General features: G+C 45.5%; 2 protein-coding genes across 2 annotated transcripts in view; both read left to right on the top strand.

The window, feature by feature from the left end:
• The first annotated feature begins 381 nt into the window (after nucleotides 1–381).
• On the top strand, nucleotides 382–3026 carry LOC308170401 (E3 ubiquitin-protein ligase TRIM39-like). Its single transcript, XM_080545194.1, has 2 exons — nucleotides 382–499; nucleotides 748–3026. Exon 2 carries the CDS (start codon nucleotides 750–752, stop codon nucleotides 2391–2393), a length of 1644 nt encoding a protein of 547 aa, XP_080401320.1. The 5' UTR covers nucleotides 382–499; nucleotides 748–749; the 3' UTR covers nucleotides 2394–3026.
• Nucleotides 3027–3855: 829 nt separating this feature from the next.
• polr3b (polymerase (RNA) III (DNA directed) polypeptide B) overlaps nucleotides 3856–21218 on the top strand; it is a gene marked incomplete at its 3' end in the record, with an annotated part of 35066 nt that continues 17703 nt past the window's right edge. Inside the window, exons 1-16 of the mRNA XM_080545189.1 lie at nucleotides 3856–3978; nucleotides 4697–4729; nucleotides 4888–4944; nucleotides 5167–5231; nucleotides 5430–5505; nucleotides 6185–6285; nucleotides 6463–6554; nucleotides 6961–7078; nucleotides 7531–7639; nucleotides 9457–9579; nucleotides 12056–12172; nucleotides 14133–14267; nucleotides 15938–16099; nucleotides 16681–16881; nucleotides 19050–19212; nucleotides 20598–20751. Coding sequence (XP_080401315.1) covers nucleotides 3907–3978; nucleotides 4697–4729; nucleotides 4888–4944; nucleotides 5167–5231; nucleotides 5430–5505; nucleotides 6185–6285; nucleotides 6463–6554; nucleotides 6961–7078; nucleotides 7531–7639; nucleotides 9457–9579; nucleotides 12056–12172; nucleotides 14133–14267; nucleotides 15938–16099; nucleotides 16681–16881; nucleotides 19050–19212; nucleotides 20598–20751 — 1778 coding nt within the window. The 5' untranslated portion in view covers nucleotides 3856–3906. The remainder of the gene's footprint in view (nucleotides 3979–4696; nucleotides 4730–4887; nucleotides 4945–5166; nucleotides 5232–5429; nucleotides 5506–6184; nucleotides 6286–6462; nucleotides 6555–6960; nucleotides 7079–7530; nucleotides 7640–9456; nucleotides 9580–12055; nucleotides 12173–14132; nucleotides 14268–15937; nucleotides 16100–16680; nucleotides 16882–19049; nucleotides 19213–20597; nucleotides 20752–21218) is intronic.

Raw genomic sequence — 21218 nt, forward strand, 5'->3', positions numbered from 1 at the left:
CTGGCACCTGAGAGAGAGAGAGAGAGAGAGAGAGAGAGAGAGAGAGAGAGAGAGAGAGAGAGAGAGAGAGAGAGAGAGAGTATGAGTGTTTAAGTGGCATCAAACACGGTGATCCATGCCAGAAGAAGTGTTTACTCTGTAGCAACCTTAGTCCTGATCACAAATATTATTCTGATTACAGTTTATACTGACTGGGAACAATATGATGATTGGAAATGATAGGTAAGAAGAGCGTGTCTGTAAAACCACATGTTAGAAACAGAGCAGCCTGTAAACTTGGGTTAACTCTGTTCCAGGGAGGAGAGCTGTACTGGGAGGGGAGGAGCATCTCAACGTCAGGCAGCTGAAATGAAACTAAACTGTGTAGAGACATAAAGTGTATCGTGGACGAGAGCAGACTCTCTCAAACTTGTTAGATATCGTCCTCAAACAGACATCTATCACACATACAGTAGAAAGGACAGAGACAGCATCCACACTCTCACAGAATCACAGACAGGTGAGTTGAGAGACTTACAATGACAAGTCAAGATAAACTATTGTGTTCACACTCTGTTTATAGACGGTTCAGTATGTAAAAAGTATTGATTTGGTTGAAGGACTATTTCCTATGTGATGTAGAATAATGTTATCATTATTGGTCGCTGTATAATCCCATAAGACAGTCTTGTCAGCTCCATAGCTCAAACTATCGAGATCTGATTGATTCCAGGAAATGCTTTATGGTGTCACCTCTGGTCTCTCTAGATATGGCTTCCTCCAGCAGTCTCCTGTCTGAGGAGCAGTTCCTTTGTTCCATCTGTCTGGATGTGTTCACTGACCCTGTCTCTATTCAATGTGGACACAACTTCTGCATGGTCTGTATCAAAAAGTACTGGGACAGCAATGACCTGTGTCAGTGTCCAATGTGTAAAAAAGCATTTGATAAGAGACCAGATCTCTTTGTCAATACTTTCATCTCTGAGATTGCCGCTCAGTTTAGGAAGTCTGTTGAAGTGAAGGCAGCCAGCAGCCCAGCCCCAGACACACCTGTCAAACCTAGAGAAGTGTCCTGTGACGTCTGCACTGGGACGAAGCTCAAGGCTCTGAAGTCCTGTCTGGTGTGTCTGACCTCTTACTGTGAGACTCACCTGGAGCTTCATCAGAGAGTCACAGCCTTAAAGAGACACAAGCTGATCGACCCTGTGAAGAACCTGGAAGACAGGATGTGTAAGAAGCACGACAGACTCCTGGAGCTGTTCTGTAGGCGTGACCAGATGTGTGTGTGTCAGTTCTGCACTGAGACAGACCACAAGACTCATGACACCGTCCCCATAGAGGAGGAGTATGGAGAGAGGAAGGCTCAGCTGGGGAAGACAGAGGCAGATGTTCAGCAGATGATCCAGGAGCGACTGCAGAAGGTTTCAGAGATCAAACACTCAGTAGATCTTAGTAAGAAAGATGCACAGAGAGAGAAAGCAGACAGCGTACAGGTCTTCACTGCTCTGGTGGACTCCATGAAGAGAAGCCAGGCTGAGCTCCTTGACGTGATCGAGGAGAAGCAGAAAGCAGCAGAGAGGCAGGCTGAAGGGCTGATTAAAGAGCTGGAGCAGGAGATCACTGAGCTACAGAGGAGAAGCACTGAGCTGGAGCAGCTCTCACACACTGAGGACCACCTCCACCTCCTCCAGAGCTTCCCATCCCTGTCCACCCCTCCACACACCAAGGACTGGTCTGAGGTCAGCGTCCACAGTGATCTGAATGTGGAGTCTGTGAGGAGAGTTCTGTCTGAGCTGGGGGCGACACTGAATACAGAGATGGAGAAGCTGCCTGAAGTCAAGCTGAAGAGAAGTCAGCAGTATGCAGTGGACGTGACTCTGGACCCTGATACAGCACATCCATGTCTCATTCTGTCTGAGGATGGGAAACAAGTTAGACGTGGAGCCACAAGTAAGAATCTCCCTGATAACGCAGAGAGGTTTTCCCTGTCTGCCTGTGTTTTAGGAAAGGAGGGTTTCTCCTCAGGGAGGTTTTACTATGAAGTGAAGGTGAAGGAGAAGACTGCGTGGACTGTAGGAGTGGCCAGAGAGTCCATCAACAGGAAGGGGGTTATCATACCGAGACCTGAGGATGGATACTGGACTGTCTGGTTGAGGAATGGAAATGAGTACAGGGCTAAAGCTGGCCCTGGTGTCCTCCTGTCCCTGAGAGAGAAGCCCCAGAAGGTGGGGGTGTTTGTGGATTATGAGGAGGGCCAGGTCTCCTTTTATGATGTGGAGGCCAGGTCTCTGATCTACTCTTTCACTGGCTGCACCTTCACTGAGAAACTCTATCCATACTTCAACCCTAGCCTGAATTATGGTGGTAAAAACTCTGCCCCTCTGATCATCTCTCCTGTCAATCACACTGACTGATTTTTAACCTTCAACTCTGACCAAGCAGTAAAAGAAGCATTTAGAACTATCTTTATCTGTTGTCACTCATTAGGGAAGGTTATGGTATAATTTACCACAGAGTAATTTCTGACCTGGTTATCGTTTGTTATCATCATAGTTTGTGCTCTCAGTGTGTCTGCTAGAGATGGTGAATATGCAGCAGCAATGTCAGATACAGCCCAGCCTCTCCAGCCTCATAAGAATATAATATGACTCTATATACATGAGACTGTTTGACTTCTCAGGGTGTTCACATTATTATAAATCAGATGCTCTCAACATACTGTATTTTCATTATTAGCTAGTTGTCATTGTAATGTATAACTATTTGGGGGATTTTGAGTGTAATGAATACTGGGTGTGTATAATTGAAGATGTTCAGACAATTAAATTCACTTGGATTGATAAAATCCATTGATCACATTAATAATCAGGTCCCAGCGCTCTAGAACGGTGATGGTGAGGTAGCAGACTGGCTGTCTGGCTTATTAAAACACAAACATAAGTTGTCCTTCAGTCTCTGCATGTGTGTGACGTAATTACATTTAACAGAATGTACGTTTGATAATAATGTTATTGATTTAATGGCTTGCAAAGGGAATCAGATGCTTAAAAACGGTTTAATAAGGGTGACTGTGATGTTAATATGAGAGAGATAGATCTTCTCTATGTGATATTATACGTTTGTCTAATGGTCTGTTTCTGTGGTGGTTTTATCATCACTGCATATCAAACATCAACACCTGATGAATAAAGTCCCTGTTACCTGACACCTGTGAATGAGTGAGTGGTTAATTTATCACCGAGGTGAATAAAGTCGCCCACATTGTCAACATCCTAGACTGCCAAGGGAGACTTTATTCACCAAAAATGCATAAATTATGATGCTTCATTTTGTAGCCAATCAAAGTGTTGTTGCTAGGTAGATACCACATAAAACACTGGACACTCTACTCTTCATTCCGTCCTCAGGCCTGTCTGTGTTCAATACCCAACCCTAACCCTGTAGCCAATCAAAGTGTTGTTGCTTTATATTTTGACTAGTAAGATTCAAATTTATTTTGCCATTCAAGTGTACGGGGTTTGTCATTACAGATATCTACAATTCAGTTGTAGATATCAGCTATTCACATTGCCGATATCTGCAACTGAATTATGACTAGTTGTATTATGACAATGGCTGATTCTAGGCTGATGGGGAGACTTCTGACGAGATGGACAATGTAGTAACTGGATAAATCCAGAAGATGGCAGTAGTGCACCGCTAAGGATGCAAGCTGCCGTTCAACCCAACAGAAGAAGAAGAAGACGGCTGAACGTTTCCTCGCGGAACTCAGAAGTCACGGTTTATTCATCCGCACGGAACTATTATGCTGTAACACACATGTTCTCACATGGTATGCTGTGGCCGCATCCGTCTGCTGGGCGATATTGATCATGTGTGAACTATAATCTATAACACACGTTTATCACACAACTCATAGACATAACCATGGAGATTCTTGGTGAAGAGTTTGGGGACATGAGCCCCGAGCAGCTGGCGGCACCTGTCAACACCATAGAGGTGAGATATGAAGGTGTCGGTGCACAGACTCTGACAACACGCAGGTCTGCTGCTGGACAGCGAGGGGAGCAGACAGATGCATGGCTAGATATTAATGAATGAATGAATGAATGAATGAATGGTCTTTATTGTCATTGATATAGTACAGGTACCATACAACGACATTTGGGAGGGGGGGCTCCCCTGGTGCTAGGAAAGAAAACTAAAAACAAGAAGGGAAAAGAGCTGGTTTACATAAATAAAGGCTATGTACACTATCCACTATACTATACTATACAAATAAAACACTGTGCTGTACTCTATGCTATGCTATAAATATCCTAACATTTCCTATCTCTGAACCTTATGTACCCGAGGGTTGTCATATTGCACATAGTGTTATTGCACATTCATTTAAAGTGTCGCAGTTTGATAGTGGGGAGGTGGGCGAAGTTGCATAACAAACTCACTGATTTCATCAACAAAGCTACAGTAGATACACATGAGAGGATGATATTGCAATGCACAGGGACCTTTTGAGCAATTTGACCAAAGCGAGGAAAATAATAATTAGAAGAAGAAGTATACCACCAATAACAACACTGTTCCTATTACTACCTAGTAGTAGGAACACTAATAATAATAATAATAATAATAATAATAATAATAATAATTGCCTAAACTCATTTGATTATGATGATATTTGAATCTCAGCAATAACTGCTTGTTTTCTTAACAGGAAAAATGGAAACTATTACCAGCTTTCTTGAAGGTAAGGAGAAGTGATGTTATTCCTGCAGTGCTATGATGTTGTGCCTCCCACTCAGAATTGTATTGTACCAGTTTGGGATCTTCTTGTTAGGTCAGATCTTTCTCTCAGTTTGCGATTCCCAGACATAGGAACTGTATTTAAAGTATCTATTATTTTAGGTGAAAGGCCTGGTGAAACAGCACATCGACTCCTTCAACTATTTCATCAATGTGGAGGTAAGGATTATGATGGAATAACAGAATGAATGTTGCAGATAGATATGCATATGCAATGTAGGCCTATACACAAGATCAGATAGTGCTTCTGATGTGGAATATTGAACTCTGTCTGTACTGTGCAGTTTACAACATACTGTTTATCTGTGAAGCTCTATTGATGTATGTGTGATTTTACCTTATGTGGCTAAATGTGAAAATGCATGTTGTGTTTTCTTACAGATTAAGAAGATCATGAAAGCAAATGAAAAGATCACAAGTGATGCTGATCCAATGTGGTACCTGAAGTAAGCAGCTGCTCCTAGTCATTGTTAAAGGGAAAATCAGAAATGTACATTAATGATGTATAACCATTGATTCTTGGAGAATCTGTTAATGTCATTCAATAAAGATCCATTAGGCTACCGACCACTTATTGTTGTGTCTCCAGCAACATGGTTTTTATACGAACTAAAAGTCCAATCACTGAAACCTCTCATCTCCAGATACCTCAACATCTATGTGGGTATGCCTGATGTTGAAGAGAGCTTCAATGTCACCAGACCAGTGTCTCCACACGAGGTGAGTTTTGTCTGTTGTTTTCTGATCAATGATCTCCCACTCATATCTCAACTCATGAAAAGTAGCACAACGGTGTCAAGCAAAAAGTGTCAATCTGTGACCTACTGCGTCAGTAGACCAGTAGGTCTCTCAGGTCCTCTGACCAGGGTTTGTTGGTTGTCCCCCGTGCCAGACTGAAGACACAGGGTGATGGAGCATTCCAAACCGTGGCTCCCAGGCTTTGGAATGCTCTGCCCTTGGATCTTAGATCATATGGCTCCGTCGAGGCTTTTAAAAAACAGCTAAAGACTGTCTTGTATAGGCAGGCTTTTGGATAGCCCCAAAAGCAGGTCTTTCTGTGTCCTGTTGATATTGTTGTACACCTGTTACTTTCATACTTTTATTTTCACTTGTCTGCCTATTTTAACCTGCTATGACTTTCGCTCTTTTATTATGTTTTATTATGTTTCTTCTTTATTATGTTTCTCTATATGTAAAGCACTTTGTGACCCTTGATCTGGGAAAGGTGCTGTACAAATACATTTTACTTATTTACTTACTTACTTACAGAACATGGTCACAGTGCTGTTAACAGGTATAGTTGGTCTAGCGGGGTTAGGGTTAGGGTTAATGCATTCACCATGGGACGGCACAGTTTGAGTATCCATATCTCACCAACAACATCTTGTTTTTCCGCTAGTGTCGTCTGAGAGACATGACGTACTCGGCACCCATCACAGTGGACATAGAGTACACCCGTGGAAGTCAGAGAATTATCCGCAACGCCCTGCCCATTGGAAGGTACTGCTCTGTCCCTCTGTCTATTTTCTTAGTGTTACACTACGCTAAGGCACTTGCCAGTTTATTTTTGCTACACATATTGAAGTGATAAAAAAATCTGTATTGAAAAAATGCTGTCTTTGTTCAGTGAGTCTCTCAGACAGATGCTAATAACGGGTTGACTGTTCTTTTCCACAGGATGCCCATCATGCTGCGCAGCTCCAACTGTGTCCTCGCTGGGAAGACGCCCATGGAGTTCTCTAAGCTGAACGAGTGTCCTCTGGACCCGGGTACGCACGAGCCCCTCAGGCCTCGACTACACCCATGACCACCTTAGGAGGACTACACCTATATGGATATTTATAAGGCCTGGACTACACGTATATGGATATTTATAAGGCCTGGACTACACGTATATGGATATTTAAAAATATTTTAATTATATTTTCTGTCCTCGTTTAAAAAAAATACTCTGTCCACACCACAAAAATATCTCTGTCCATACGACAGAGATGTGAGTGAAAACGCCGTGTTCGTATGGTCCAATTGTAATAAAAAAATGCGTTTAGAAAAATATCCATATACGTGTAGTCTAGGCCTTAGAATGACAACGCTGACTGTCATCACAATTCTGAGCTGAGTTGAGTTTTCCACCTGTAGAAGTGAGTCAGTGTCCTCTTTCTCTGATGTCCACAGGGGGGTACTTCATCGTGAAGGGTCAGGAGAAGGTCATTCTGATTCAGGAACAGCTGTCGAAGAACCGCGTCATCGTGGAGCAGGACAGGAAGGGTGCTGTGGGAGCGTCTGTGACCAGGTGCCGTCACTCTCCTCCATAACGACCTCACCTGACCTCCTGCTTATTTAGCTTCATCTGCACTTTAAAGTCATGCATACGTCATTTTTAGAATGCAATGTTTTATTTTGTTTTTTAATGCTTGAGGGGACTGGGTCCTGTATTTGTGTCTCCAAACTCTCTGTAACCATTACACTATATTCATCAGGGTTCTTGCGCTGGTCGTAAAAAGCCTTAAAGGTCCCAAATTTCAGTTGTTCTGTCTAAAAATGCCAATTCGCTTCCTTTTTTGTCTTTATGGCAGTGAAATCCCTAATTTCATCACCTCGAGGATGAAAAAAAGCTATCATATGGTGTCGCGAATAGGTCTAAAATTCTATTCAAAGAGGTCTATAAAAAAGGTCTAAAAAGGTCTTAAATGTAGGTCTTAAATCAGGAACCCTGATTCACACCACTGTGTTTCTTCATTCCAGCTCCACCCATGAGAAGAAGAGTAGGACCAACATGGTCGTCAAGCAGGGACGGTTTTACCTGCGACACAACACACTGTCAGAGGACGCCCCTATCGCCATCATATTCAAGGTGAAGGATCTCACGCATACACTGTGAACACACAGACACACCATGGACAAATGTGTCCAATAGGAGGCGCCATATGACTAGACTAAAGAGCATCTGTGAAGTTGGGTTTCCACCTCACTCTTTCCTCTTCAACCTGAATTCAACGATGAATGTGCTCAAGATTCATTTATTTATGTTTGACTTTTTGTAGTTTCTTACTCGTCATTCCTGACAAACCCAGACAGTGGGTTGATATAATGAATGATCTTTATTGTCATTGTAACAGGTACAACGAAAAGCCCTAGGTGTTAACAATCAAACACAGTCCTAAGATAATAAAAAAACAAGAATGAGACATAAATAGACATGAATAGGGGGGATATAAATAGGGGGATATGTGATCGGTAGGAATCTGAGAATGTATCTATTATGTAACTTCTATACTTATAATTATTTATTATAAATATATACAGTATATACTTATTGCAAATCTCCATCTCTCTTTGGGTCCGTTTGACTATTGGAATGTTTTTTTTAATATATAGGTTTATTACCTGTAATAACAACAGAAAAACAAAATGCATTAGGCCTACGGTAATTTGTTTGTATTCACATATGTTCATTTAACAGTGTACAGTAACACTTTCTCCCTCTTGAATACTGTATACTTGAATTCCTACCGGGCCGCCCTGTGTTCTGCAGCGCGGCCAAACAGCAGACACCCTGGTGCATTGTGGGCCAGCCAGCTCGGTTCCCACAGCTCCTCATTTGCATAAGCAAATGTCAGAGAACCTTGTGTCTCCCACAACACCTCTCCATGCTCCTCCATTAACCTCCTCCACCTCTCCATTAACCTCCTCCACCTCTCCATTCACCTCCTCCACCTCTACATTAACCTCCTCCACCTCTCCATTAACCTCCTCCACCTCTCCATTCACCTCCTCCACCTCTCCATTCACCTCCTCCACCTCTCCATTTACCTCCTCCACCTCTCCATTTACCTCCTCCACCTCTCCATTCACCTCCTCCACCTCTCCATTCACCTCCTCCACCTCTCCATTTACCTCCTCCACCTCTCCATTCACCTCCTCCACCTCTCCATTTACCTCCTCCACCTCTCCATTTACCTCCTCCACCTCTCCATTTACCTCCTCCACCTCTCCATTAACCTCCTCCACCTCTCCATTTACCTCCTCCACCTCTCCATTAACCTCCTCCACCTCTACATTTACCTCCTCCACCTCTCCATTTACCTCCTCCACCTCTACATTAACCTCCTCCACCTCTCCATTAACCTCCTCCACCTCTCCATTTACCTCCTCCACCTCTCCATGTACCTCCTCCACCTCTCCATTAACCTCCTCCACCTCTACATTTACTTCTACCTCTTCATTTTTCTTTTCCACCTCTCCTTCCTCTCTTCCTACCTCCTCCTCCTCCACCTCTCTTCCTATCTCCTCCTCCACCTCTCATCCCTCTCTTCCTACCTCCTCCACCTCTCCTTCTCTTCCTACCTCCTCCTCCTCCACCTCTCTTCCTACCTCCTCCTCCACCTCTCTTCCTCTCTTCCTACCTCCTCCTCCACCTCTCTTCCTCTCTTCCTACCTCCTCCACCTCTCCTTCCGTGTGCTTCTATCCCAACTACTGTCCACTCCCCCACTTCTCCATCTCTTGCAAAGCTCTACTTCACCTCCACCAACTCCTCTTTTCTCCCCTATTCCCTCCACGTTTGTCCCCTTCACCCACCCACACGTTCACATCCTCTCCCCATACTGCGTCCCCTGTCCTCCGTGTGTTATGACCACCTCACCCTCTTTTCCTGTCTCTCTGACACACAGGCCATGGGTGTGGAGAGTGACCAGGAGATAGTGCAGATGATCGGGACAGAAGAGCACGTCATGGCTAACTTCTCCCCTAGCCTGGAGGAATGCCAGAAAGCCCAGATCTTCACCCAGACACAGGTACGGGGCTCCCTGTCTGCCCACACTGGAACCATACTTGAATCTGATGAATTGCATGTTACTGTCCTGTATGTTGCAGGGCACTCTCACTAAACCACCCTCACCTGAGGGGGTATAGCTGATCTGAGAAGCTGACAGTGGTTGGGCCTCAATTTAAGCCTGGTACACACATAAAAATAATCTGGCCGGTTTTGGCCCGATTTTCCCCCTTCCGACCAAGGACAGCAAACGCCCGATTATCGGATGGCTGTAAAGATTATCCTACAAGATTATCCTGTGGTATGAGGTGTGTTAAGAGTCCATTTCTCCTGACAATCTGCTCGGAAAATGGTCGGGCCGACATGTTGGACAACGTGTTCAATATTTACGACCAAAAATCCTTATGTGTGGGCAACTCAACTCCCGACAACTCCCGAGCAGGGTTGCCAGATGGGCTAGTTTTTTTGGGGGGGTGGAGTTAGCGGTTTTAGACTGTGGTTAGACTGGAAAGTGTCAATCCCATCTGGCAACCCTGCTCCCGAGTCCGATTGTGACGTGGATGGAATGTAGCCAATCAAGAAGCGAGCTGACTTCTTCTTTTCGTTCTTCGGCACTTTATTTGCCCTGTCGCACATGGCTGCCTCGACTGTTCAATCCAAGATTTTTTATCTTCATGTGTGGGGTCTCTCAGATAAAGCAAATCCTTATATGTGTACCAGGCTTTAGTGAAGTGACAACCACCTACCGATAGTCTACCATTATTGTCAACGGACAGGGACGGACTCACGCTCCGATGAAATAGTTATTGAAGTCATTAAGTAATTATTCAAAATGTCCTCTTGGACGTCTGCTGATGAATGCAGTTCGGTTGTTAAGTCGTGACGTGTTTCCAGGTCCAACGTTGGCTGAGGCGCTCTCTTCGAAATGCCTCAGTAATAATAATAATTCATTATATTTGTATAGCGCTTTTCCGAAGCTCAAAGACGCTGACAATATGGGGAAAACAGGAAAGTGCTGTGTCCCTTGTTGTATGAATAGATCCGATTCTAAAAAACGATTGAACTGTCATTCTACCGCTGTAGTACACTGGTACTGTAGTACACTGGTACTGTAGTACACTGGTAGTACACTGGTACCAGAATTTCTGGTTTGGACCCGGAAATTGCTAAACGTCATGTTTGACGTCAGACTTAACAACCGAATAGCCCCATTTGTTTGAAACAAGACCCTTACTTAGTAGAAGGAAATGGCAATGCACTGATGAGGGCCATATTTGCATCCTAGCAACCACTGTGTCTGTGGATTTGAATGCTTTCTGTCATGTTTTCTGTCAGGTCTTTTCATTGTCATTCTGGTTACATCTTTAATGAGTGATACGCTTAGTTCTGCTTCAAAAGGTTTATGTACAGCCCTGCGAACAGATATGTATAAACAGATGTGTATTAGATACATGTGTTTACTAAACATTTAGGCCCACTAGCACACAAAGATTAAGCCCATGATCTGTGTGCATTTTCATATTTAGCTTTGAATATATGGAGCTGGTATGTTTGGTTCAGAGCTGTTAGTGTTGGTCCTCCTCCACACCCTGTCTAAGCCGGCAGGCTGGGTGGTCTGGGTGGTCTGGGTGGAGCGCTCAGTCTGATTGACCTCTGACCCACACTGAGCAGTCCACAGTATAGCTGACTCAGGTGTGTGTGTGTGTGTGTGTGTGTGTGTGTGTGTGTGTGTGTGTGTGTGTGTGTGTGTGTGTGTGTTTGTGGGGGTGTGTGGGGTGTGTGTGTGTGTGCGTGTGCGTGTGCGTGGGCATGGATGTGGGGGTGTGTGTGTGCGTGCGTGCGTGCGTGTGTCTGTGTCTGTGTCTCTGTCTGTGTGTCATGTGCAGTCATGTGAAAAAATTAGGATACCCCATGACATATTTAGTTCCTTTTTAAGAAATATGGACATTCAAACTATATATATAGATAAAGGTGATGTAATTGAACTAAAAACAATGAAACTTGACTTTATCATTTATTTATTTTTAAATGAACACAGACGCCAATTCCTACTGAGGAAAAAGTTTGCCCTAATAGCTTTTTCCTCACAAGAAAATTGTAAATTAATTATATTTTACAAATCAAGAGATTTTTTTCAGTTTTTGATCTGTTTAGTTGTATTACCTCCATCTCTCAATATTGTTAAAATGAAGATCAAATGTTCATATGTCGAAAAAGACGGTTTTCATGGGGTGTCCTATCTTTTTCACATGACTGTACATGCCAGGGGGTGACTTACCCCATGTGGCTTTTGTGATTCACTTCCCCTTCTACAACTCTACATCCTTACAATGTGCATTTGTGTTTTTCTATTCAAGACACACTTCTATTGCACCCATTTTAATTAAAGAGTTTGTCTGTATAATACATATGACTGAAGCTGCTGGGCAGGTTTTATATGACTCTGTATTTTCTCATGACTGAGTATTAATCTCCCGTCTCTGCGGTGTGTTTCCCAGGCTTTGAAATACATCGGGAATAAAGTCAGGAGACAACGCATGTGGGGAGGGCCCAAGAAGACCAAGATGGAGGAGGCCCGAGAGCTGCTGGCCTCCCTCATCCTCACCCACGTACCTGTAAGTCACCTGTACCTCCCTCATCCTCACCCACGTACCTGTAAGTCACCTGTACCTCCCTCATCCTCACCCACGTACCTGTAAGTCACCTGTACCTCCCTCATCCTCACCCACGTACCTGTAAGACACCTGACCTCCCTCATCCTCACCCACGTACCTGTAAGACACCTGACCTCCCTCATCCTGACTCACGTACCTGTAAGTCACCTGTACCTCCCTCATCCTCACCCACGTACCTGTAAGTCACCTGTACCTCCCTCATCCTCACCCACGTACCTGTAAGTCACCTATACCTCCCTCATCCTCACCCACGTACCTGTAAGTCACCTGTACCTCCCTCATCCTGACTCACGTACCTGTAAGTCACCCTATACCTCCCTCATCCTCACCCACGTACCTGTAAGACACCTGTACCTCCCTCATCCTCACCCACGTACCTGTAAGTCACCCTATACCTCCCTCATCCTCACCCACGTACCTGTAAGACACCTGTACCTCCCTCATCCTCACCCACGTACCTGTAAGTCACCTGTACCTCCCTCATCCTCACCCACGTACCTGTAAGTCACCTGTACCTCCCTCATCCTCACCCACGTACCTGTAAGTCACCTGTACCTCCCTCATCCTGACCCACGTACCTGTAAGTCACCTGTACCTCCCTCATCCTCACCCACGTACCTGTAAGTCACCTGTACCTCCCTCATCCTGACTCACGTACCTGTAAGTCACCTGTACCTCCCTCATCCTCACCCACGTACCTGTAAGTCACCTGTACCTCCCTCATCCTGACTCACGTACCTGTAAGTCACCTGTACCTCCCTCATCCTCACCCACGTACCTGTAAGTCACCTGTACCTCCCTCATCCTGACTCTCGTACCTGTAAGTCACCTGTACCTCCCTCATCCTGACTCACGTACCTGTAAGTCACCTGTACCTCCCTCATCCTCACTCACGTACCTGTAAGTCACCTGTACCTCCCTCATCCTCACTCACGTACCTGTAAGTCACCCTGTACCTCCCTCATCCTGACTCACGTACCTGTAAGTCACCTGTACCTCCCTCATCCTCACCCACGTACCTGTAAGTCACCTGTACCTCCCTCATCCTCACTCACGTACCTGTAAGTCACCTGTACCTCCCTCATCCTGACTCACGTACCTGTAAGTCACCCTATACCTCTCTCATCCTGACTCACGTACCTGTAAGTCACCTGTACCTCCCTCATCCTGACCCACGTACCTGTAAGTCACCTGTACCTCCCTCATCCTGACCCACGTACCTGTAAGTCACCTGTACCTCCCTCATCCTCACTCACGTACCTGTAAGTCACCCTGTACCTCCCTCATCCTGACTCACGTACCTGTAAGTCACCTGTACCTCCCTCATCCTCACCCACGTACCTGTAAGTCACCTGTACCTCCCTCATCCTCACTCACGTACCTGTAAGTCACCTGTACCTCCCTCATCCTGACTCACGTACCTGTAAGTCACCCTATACCTCTCTCATCCTGACTCACGTACCTGTAAGTCACCTGTACCTCCCTCATCCTGACCCACGTACCTGTAAGTCACCTGTACCTCCCTCATCCTGACTCACGTACCTGTAAGTCACCCTATACCTCTCTCATCCTCACTCACGTACCTGTAAGTCACCTGTACCTCCCTCATCCTGACCCACGTACCTGTAAGTCACCCTGACCTCCCTCATCCTGACTCTCGTACCTGTAAGTCACCCTATACCTCCCTCATCCTGACTCACGTACCTGTAAGTCACCCTAGGGTTAGGGTTAGGTGCTAGGGGTAGGGTTAGACATGCCAGCATGTACCAAGTCGACGTTCTATGCTGCCATGGCCCTGGAAATGCCGACATAAACCGTTTTCCCACATGTACCGTAAAAATCAACTCATTACTCAATGGCGTCTCACCGTTGTCTCCCTGTGTTGTGACGTGTCTCCTAGGTGAAGGAGTTCAACTTCCGGGCCAAGTGCATCTACCTGGCGGTGATGGTGCGCAGGGTGATCCTGGCCCAGGGGGCGAACAAGGTGGACGACAGGGATTACTATGGCAACAAGCGTCTGGAGCTGGCTGGCCAGGTGAACACACCTTCCGTTCCCTCTCCTGTTCCTCCATCTACCTGGCTGAGCTTTCGCTCTGTTTGAAGTAACCTCTTCATCCCCGTGTTGACTCACAACCAACCAACCAACCACGCAACACTGAATCTTCTGTCATACTAGACATACATGATAATATACACACACAGATATGTTCAAAGGCTTATACACTTGTGGAGAGCTGATCACAGGCCTGTTGTAGCAAACACAAACTTCCCCAGCCTCCCCATACCCTGATCTCTCACCTGTGTCTTTGTCTCACCCTCCCTTCCTTATTAATACTCTCATTATTTCCCCTCTGCTTTGTTTTGGCCTGTTTTGTTTTCCTCCCCCTTGCATCCATCCCTCCCCTCTGTCTCTCCCCCCCCCCCCCCTCCCCGACTGCCTTTGTCGGGGGAGAGATATGCAGCGCCACCAGAATCCCAGGGCCCTGGAAGCGGAGGGATTTTTGTTTTTTTGCGCTGTGACAAAAGAATGGCCGCCTTGACAGGAGCGATTGAGCTAATCCGCAGGCCCTGCTCTGATAATGTAATTACCGCTGTCTTAAGGCCTTTAATTCCCCCCCCCCCCCCCCCCCCAACCTGCTCTGGATGAGGAGTGAGAGTGAGGTGGGGGGGGGGAGACGGAGGAGGGGGTGAACAGGGGCCTCCTTTCAATAGGGCTTATACACTCCCAACGCCAGCAATCTCCTCACTCTCCAATTATGATTCCCTGACATTCAACTAATTGGCCCGGCTGTGCGACGGAAGCTTAATTTCTTTATTAATTTTCGGTCGGCGCTGGTTGTTTGTTTTGATGTATGCAAATGTGTGTTGGGTGGGGGGGGGGGGGGGGGGGGCTTATGAGAGAGGGGTTCCCTCCGAGAGGCCTTATTGAGGAGAGAGAGAGAGAGAGACCTGGGAGGGAGGCCAGGTCAGGCTTATCACCACGCTGGCACACCTGGTTATTAAATGTGCCGCTGTCTCCCTCGCTCTGCTGATAAGAGAGGAGAGGAACAGCTGGAAGGAGCCAGGAGGAGTTGGGGAACTGAGAGTTTGTCTGGAACTCAACGTGATCTAGGAGAGTTCTGGGATTCTATTTCAGTTCACTTTGCCTCTTGTGTTTCTGTGATTTCCAGGATCATTTGACAGTAAAGCGATCCTACAGATCCAAGCACTGGTTACTACACCCTGGAATCCAGTGTAACTCAAGGCTCACTTGGTTGAAAAGTCCAATTCGGGTTGTTAAGTCTGACGTCAGCAATTTCCGGGTCCAAATAAAAAAATCCCCGTACCAGTGTACTAAAGCGGTAGAATGACAGTTCAGTGGTTTTTTAGACTCGAATCTATTCATACAACAAGGGACACAGCACTGCGGTATTTCGAAGAGAGCGCCTCAGCCAATGTTGGACCCGGAAAACACGTCACGACTTAACAACCGAATAGCTCACTTGGTTATGGGCCTGATTTCCACAAGAGCCACATGCTGAATGTGTGTGTTGACACATGAATGTACGTGTTGACTGTAAGTCACTTTGGATGAAAGCATCTTCTAAACGTCTATCATATTGTCTAACCGTGATGTCTCCCCCCCCCCCCTGTGCTGTCCCCCCCCCCCATACTGTCTCCCCTCCCTCTCTCTCCCGTGCTGTCTCCCCTCCCTCTCCCTGCCAGCTCCTGTCTCTGCTGTTTGAGGATCTCTTCAAGAAGTTCAACTCTGAGCTGAAGAAGATCTCAGACCAGATCATCCCCAAGCAGCGGGCCGCTCAGTTCGACATCGTCAAGCACATGCGCCAAGATCAGATCACCAACGGCATGGTCAACGCTATATCCACAGTCAGTGCCATCGCCTATTGATGTTTGTTGTACACAGTTCTCAAGTTGTAAAAAAAATAAAAATAAATCAGGGGCGATGGTGGATTTTATATGGGGACAATTTGTGCTGATGACAGCGCAGAGGGTGGGAGACCAACTGTGTACCGTAATTATTATTAAAGTATAAAGATAATTATTATACTCCTAAAACAACATGCATGTTATGGATGTTTAGGTGTCAGATACTCCTGTCATTGCTCTTGACCAAGGCTCCTCAGAACAGGAGTCGGTCCCCAGGCTACCATATTAACACTGCTCTTACATAGTTAGGGTCAAATGCAGAGGACAATTAGTGCAAAATATTTTTTTCATTCCACGTTCATTTGATAAAATGACATAGGGGATGGCAGTTTTAGAAGGGGGATGATTTTGACCGTTTTTATTTGCCATGCCATCCCCCTCAACTGGAGTGCTGGTTGTACATTGTATGTTCTTAACATGCTTAACATTGCTCGTCAAAGCTGACTGGAAGGTGGTTGCGGGGTAAAGCCGTGACTAGTCACAGGGACTCAGGCCTCAGGCGTCTCTCTCTCTGTCTCCAGGGGAACTGGTCTCTGAAGAGGTTTAAGATGGACCGGCAGGGCGTGACCCAGGTGCTGTCCCGCCTCTCCTTCATCTCGGCGCTGGGCATGATGACCCGCATCTCCTCCCAGTTTGAGAAGACCAGGAAGGTCAGCGGGCCGCGCTCCCTGCAGCCCTCCCAGTGGGGCATGCTGTGCCCCTCAGACACCCCGGAGGGAGAGGTGAGTCAGCCACCATGGACTAGGGATGGACGGTTTCCAATTATTGAAACCGAAAAACCGTCAAAGACTAAAACCGCGGTTTTCCGGTTAACCGAAAAACGAAAGGAAAAAAAAAATAAAAAAAACGAAAAAAAAATAAAAAAAAATTCTAATAATTGAGCCCTACTGCTACAATACACTCATGTCGAACACCATTAAAACACCGTAAGCACAGTCGCAACACATTTAGGCTACTTAGTTTCACAAATATAAGTGGAAAGGCAGACTTTTGTAAGCTACACCATACATGAAAACACATGAACTCTTAACACACCAGCTCCGCTGATCCAGGGTGCTCGCCTGCACGGAAGATCATCTCTTGGAACAGCGTCTTCATTGAATGAACTGCTTTCTCAATATCTTGGTTCTTAGACAAAGTTTCAGCTGCTGCTCAATGTATTTAAATATTTGAATACTGCTCAATAATCACTGAAATATTAGACTTAGAATTATGCAGTGAACATACTTAAAGCTTTTCATAAAAACCACATGCCGCGAGACTGACTCGTCCTGAACTGTCGTAAGTCAATCAACAAAGAATGCCCCATCAAAATAAAAGTGCCCATGGTAGAGCTGTCAAAATAGAGCTTTCAAAATAAATGTACTAGAGATAAATACAGAACTACCTTTGCGTCACTAAGTGACCGCGTATCTTCTGAGACATGCGTTCTGTCATCACTTTCAGTAGCGCCTTCACACACAGTGGTGCTGTGCACAAACACTCTTGATCCGTATAGCTCTTGTTTTATTATATTGTGGTTTAGTAAATACTGCACTTGGAGTTACATTCAATGCATGATTTGTGCTATAGAACATAAATAAAGTTTGATTGATTGATTGATATCAAATCAAATCACATTTTCTTTCTATAGCGCATTTCTCACAAAAGTGACCCAATGCGCTTTACAGAGAGCAGCGAAAATGATCTTATTAAATAAATGTAAGCGAGTAATTGTAAAAAACCTTTCCTATCTACCAATAACTGAAGGCAACTATCTTTCCCATAGAGTGATTCGTTACCCTTAAATATAATCCCAATTAGATATTAATCCTCAGTTATTCTTCACAACTGACCAAACCTCTCACTCATTGCGCGGCAGATTCAGACTGTATCATTGTTATTTTCACACACGACAAACATGTGACATGTTCCAGTTTTATTCTTTGAACAACATAGGAAGAAAAAAAAAAGAAAAAAAAAAAATCCGGTTTCAGACGGTTTTGATAAAAAACCGTTTCTATTTTTATAAACCCCGGTTTTCGGTTTAACCGAAAAACCGTCCATCCCTACCATGGACCGTTATATCCACTACCCCCCCAGCACTGTACCGTTATATCCACTACCCCCCCAGCACTGCGTCTCCTGAGACACCCGCTTTTAGCTTTTTACTGTGTCCCCTATGACTTCTACTGCCCCCCTTGTACTGTTTCTATGTTCTCCAGTGTCTATATATTTTTTTTTAAATAAGACGTTTTTCCTTCTATCACAGTGGCCCCGGGCCTGAGCTAGATTACTCTTCCTGCTACGACTGGTGGATTGATGATTCACTTACTTAGTCAAATGTATCGGTTGTAAGTCGCTTTGGAATAAGGCGTCTGCTAAATGCCAAACATGTAAATAAATGTAAATGACCCCTGGCCCCTACTTTACCGACCCCTGACCTCCACAGAGGCTCTGGTGATAGGGGTTCACGCAAAAACCCTTGGCTCTGTGTGTCAATCGACAGTTCTGGAAATGGAACCGCTGTGTTAACTGCTAAATGTGCCTTTCGAAGAATGTGTCTAAAACTGAACTGAACTGAATGATCCCGTTCCTACATCCATGTTGTGTGGCGGGGCGGCTGTGGCGCAGGAGGTAGAGCCCCCGTCTAATGATCGCAAGGTTGGCAGATCGGCGGTTCGAGCCCCGACTAGCCACATGTCGAAGTGTCCTTGCAAGACACTGAACCCCAAATTGCTCCCAGTGAGCTGGCCGGCGCCTTGCATGGTAGCTTGCCGCCATTGGTGTGTGAATGTGTGTGTGAATGGGTGAATGAGAGGCCGTTGTAAAGTGCTTTGGAATAAGGCGCTATATAAGTCAGTCCATTTACCATTATGTTGTGTGGTGTGTGTGTGTGTGTGTGTCCTAGGCCTGCGGTCTGGTGAAGAACCTGGCCCTGATGACCCACATAACCACAGACATGGAGGACGGGCCCATCGTCAAGCTGGCCTTCAACATGGGCGTGGAGGACGTGAACCTGCTGTGTGGAGAGGAGCTGTCCTACCCCACTGTCTTCCTGGTCTTCCTCAATGGTAACACAGGGTTCCCGCGCTGGTCTTAAAAAACCTTAGTCTAAAATCCAGCAAACCAAACATTAAGGCCTAAAAAGGTCCAGAACTTCAGTTATTCGGTCTAAAAATGAGGTGCTAGGTCTTAAGAATTATATCCTGCAAGGAAATCAGTCCGACCAATCAGTCCGATCTATTTACGCGGAAATTAATCCAGCTGGAACCACAAAAATGCCAATTTGCTTCCTTTCTTGTCTGTATGTCCCTAATTTCATCACCTTGAGGATGACAAAAAGCTATCATATGGTATAGCGAATAGGTCTAAAATTCTATCCAAAGAGGTCTCTAAAAAGGTCTTAAATTTGACTTGTTGAAACTTGTAGGAACCCTGTAATAACATACGAACATAACACACTCTCACAAACACACACACACACACACACACACACACACAGTAGTGTGTCCCTCAGTAGTTGATGACTTAGAAAGGACTCATAAGCCTTTGTGAATATAAATCCGTAAAACATGAAGGGAAAAATATGGTATGTCCAGGCACCGAAAGCAATTTTATGCTTTAGAATATGTCAGATAAGGTATTCATGTTGTGCTACCATTAAGCATTATATATAACAGAGACAGGACTGGGTCCATTAATTACTGTATATGTTTTTCTAGCCACTGATAACTGTCAAATTATGTTGCTGCCACAGAGCTTAATTAATTAGCAACAGCAGGTGTCAAAGCCCTGCAGAGCGACGTGTGTGTGTGTGTGTGTGTGTGTGTGTGTGTGTGTGTGTGTGTGTGTGTGTGTAGTGTGTGTGAGTGTGTGTGTGTGTGTGTAAAGGGATGTGTGTCAGACTGTTCTCTGGGTGTGTAGTGTGTGTGTGTGTGTGTGTGTGTGTGTGTAAAGGGATGTGTGTCAGACTGTTCTCTATCTCTGGGTGTGTAGTGTGTAGTGTGTGTGCGTGTGTGTGTGTGTGTGTGTGTGTGTGTGTGTGTGTGTGTGTAAAGGGATGTGTGTCAGACTGTTCTGTCTCTCTGGGTGTGTAGTGTACCGGTATGTGTGTGTAATGTGTAGTGTGTGTGTGTAAAGGGATGTGTGTCAGACTGTTCTCTATCTCTGGGTGTGTAGTGTGTGTGTGCGTGCGTGTGTGTGTGTGTGTGTGTGTGTGTGTGTAAAGGGGTGTGTGTCAGTGTTCTCTGTCTCTGGGTGTGTAGTGTACCGGTATGTGTGTGTAGTGTATGTGTGTGTAGTGTGTAGTGTGTAGTGTGTGTGTGTAAAGGGGTGTGTGTCAGTGTTCTCTGTCTCTGGGTGTGTAGTGTATGTCTGTCTCTCTGGGTCTGTCCTCTCCTCAGGTAACATCCTGGGTGTGTAACACAGGTAACATCCTGGGTGTGTCTCTCCTCAGGTAACATCCTGGGGGTGATCCGGGACCACCCGAAGCTGGTGAACACCTTCAGGCTGATGAGGAGGGCGGGGTTCATCAACGAGTTTGTGTCCATCTCCACCAACCTGACAGACCGCTGCGTGTACGTTTCCTCTGACGGGGGCCGCCTCTGCAGGTGAGGAGACACGACACCTACCTTCTTTTTATGCTTGCAGGGTTCCCACGGGTCCTTGAAATCCTTGAAAGTTTGTGAATTTGAGAAAAAGAAATCAAGGTTTTTTGTTTTTGAAAATAGACCGTAGAATATGACATTCCCCTCTCTCTCCCCATAATAATATATACAGTATATTCAAGAATGTTTTACTTAGCTCGTCAACTAGTAAATAAGTCTCTGTAACTTTACACATATTTCACAATACCGTATTTTCCGGACTATAAGTCGCACCCGAGTATAAGTCGCAGCAGGCCAAAAATGGGCCATGAAGAGGAAAAAACCACATATAAGTCGCACTGGACTATAAGTCGCATGGTTCAAGGGAACGGGCTTGGCGGAATCAGCGGGGAAAGAAGACCCTGTTGAGCTTGACTCTAGTCTGGCACTGTGAAGAGACATGAGAGGATTTGTAAGCCCAGGAAGGACAT

The sequence above is a fragment of the Nansenia antarctica genome (genome assembly GCF_963989245.1).
Source record: "Nansenia antarctica genome assembly, chromosome: 14".
NCBI lineage: Eukaryota > Metazoa > Chordata > Actinopteri > Argentiniformes > Microstomatidae > Nansenia > Nansenia antarctica.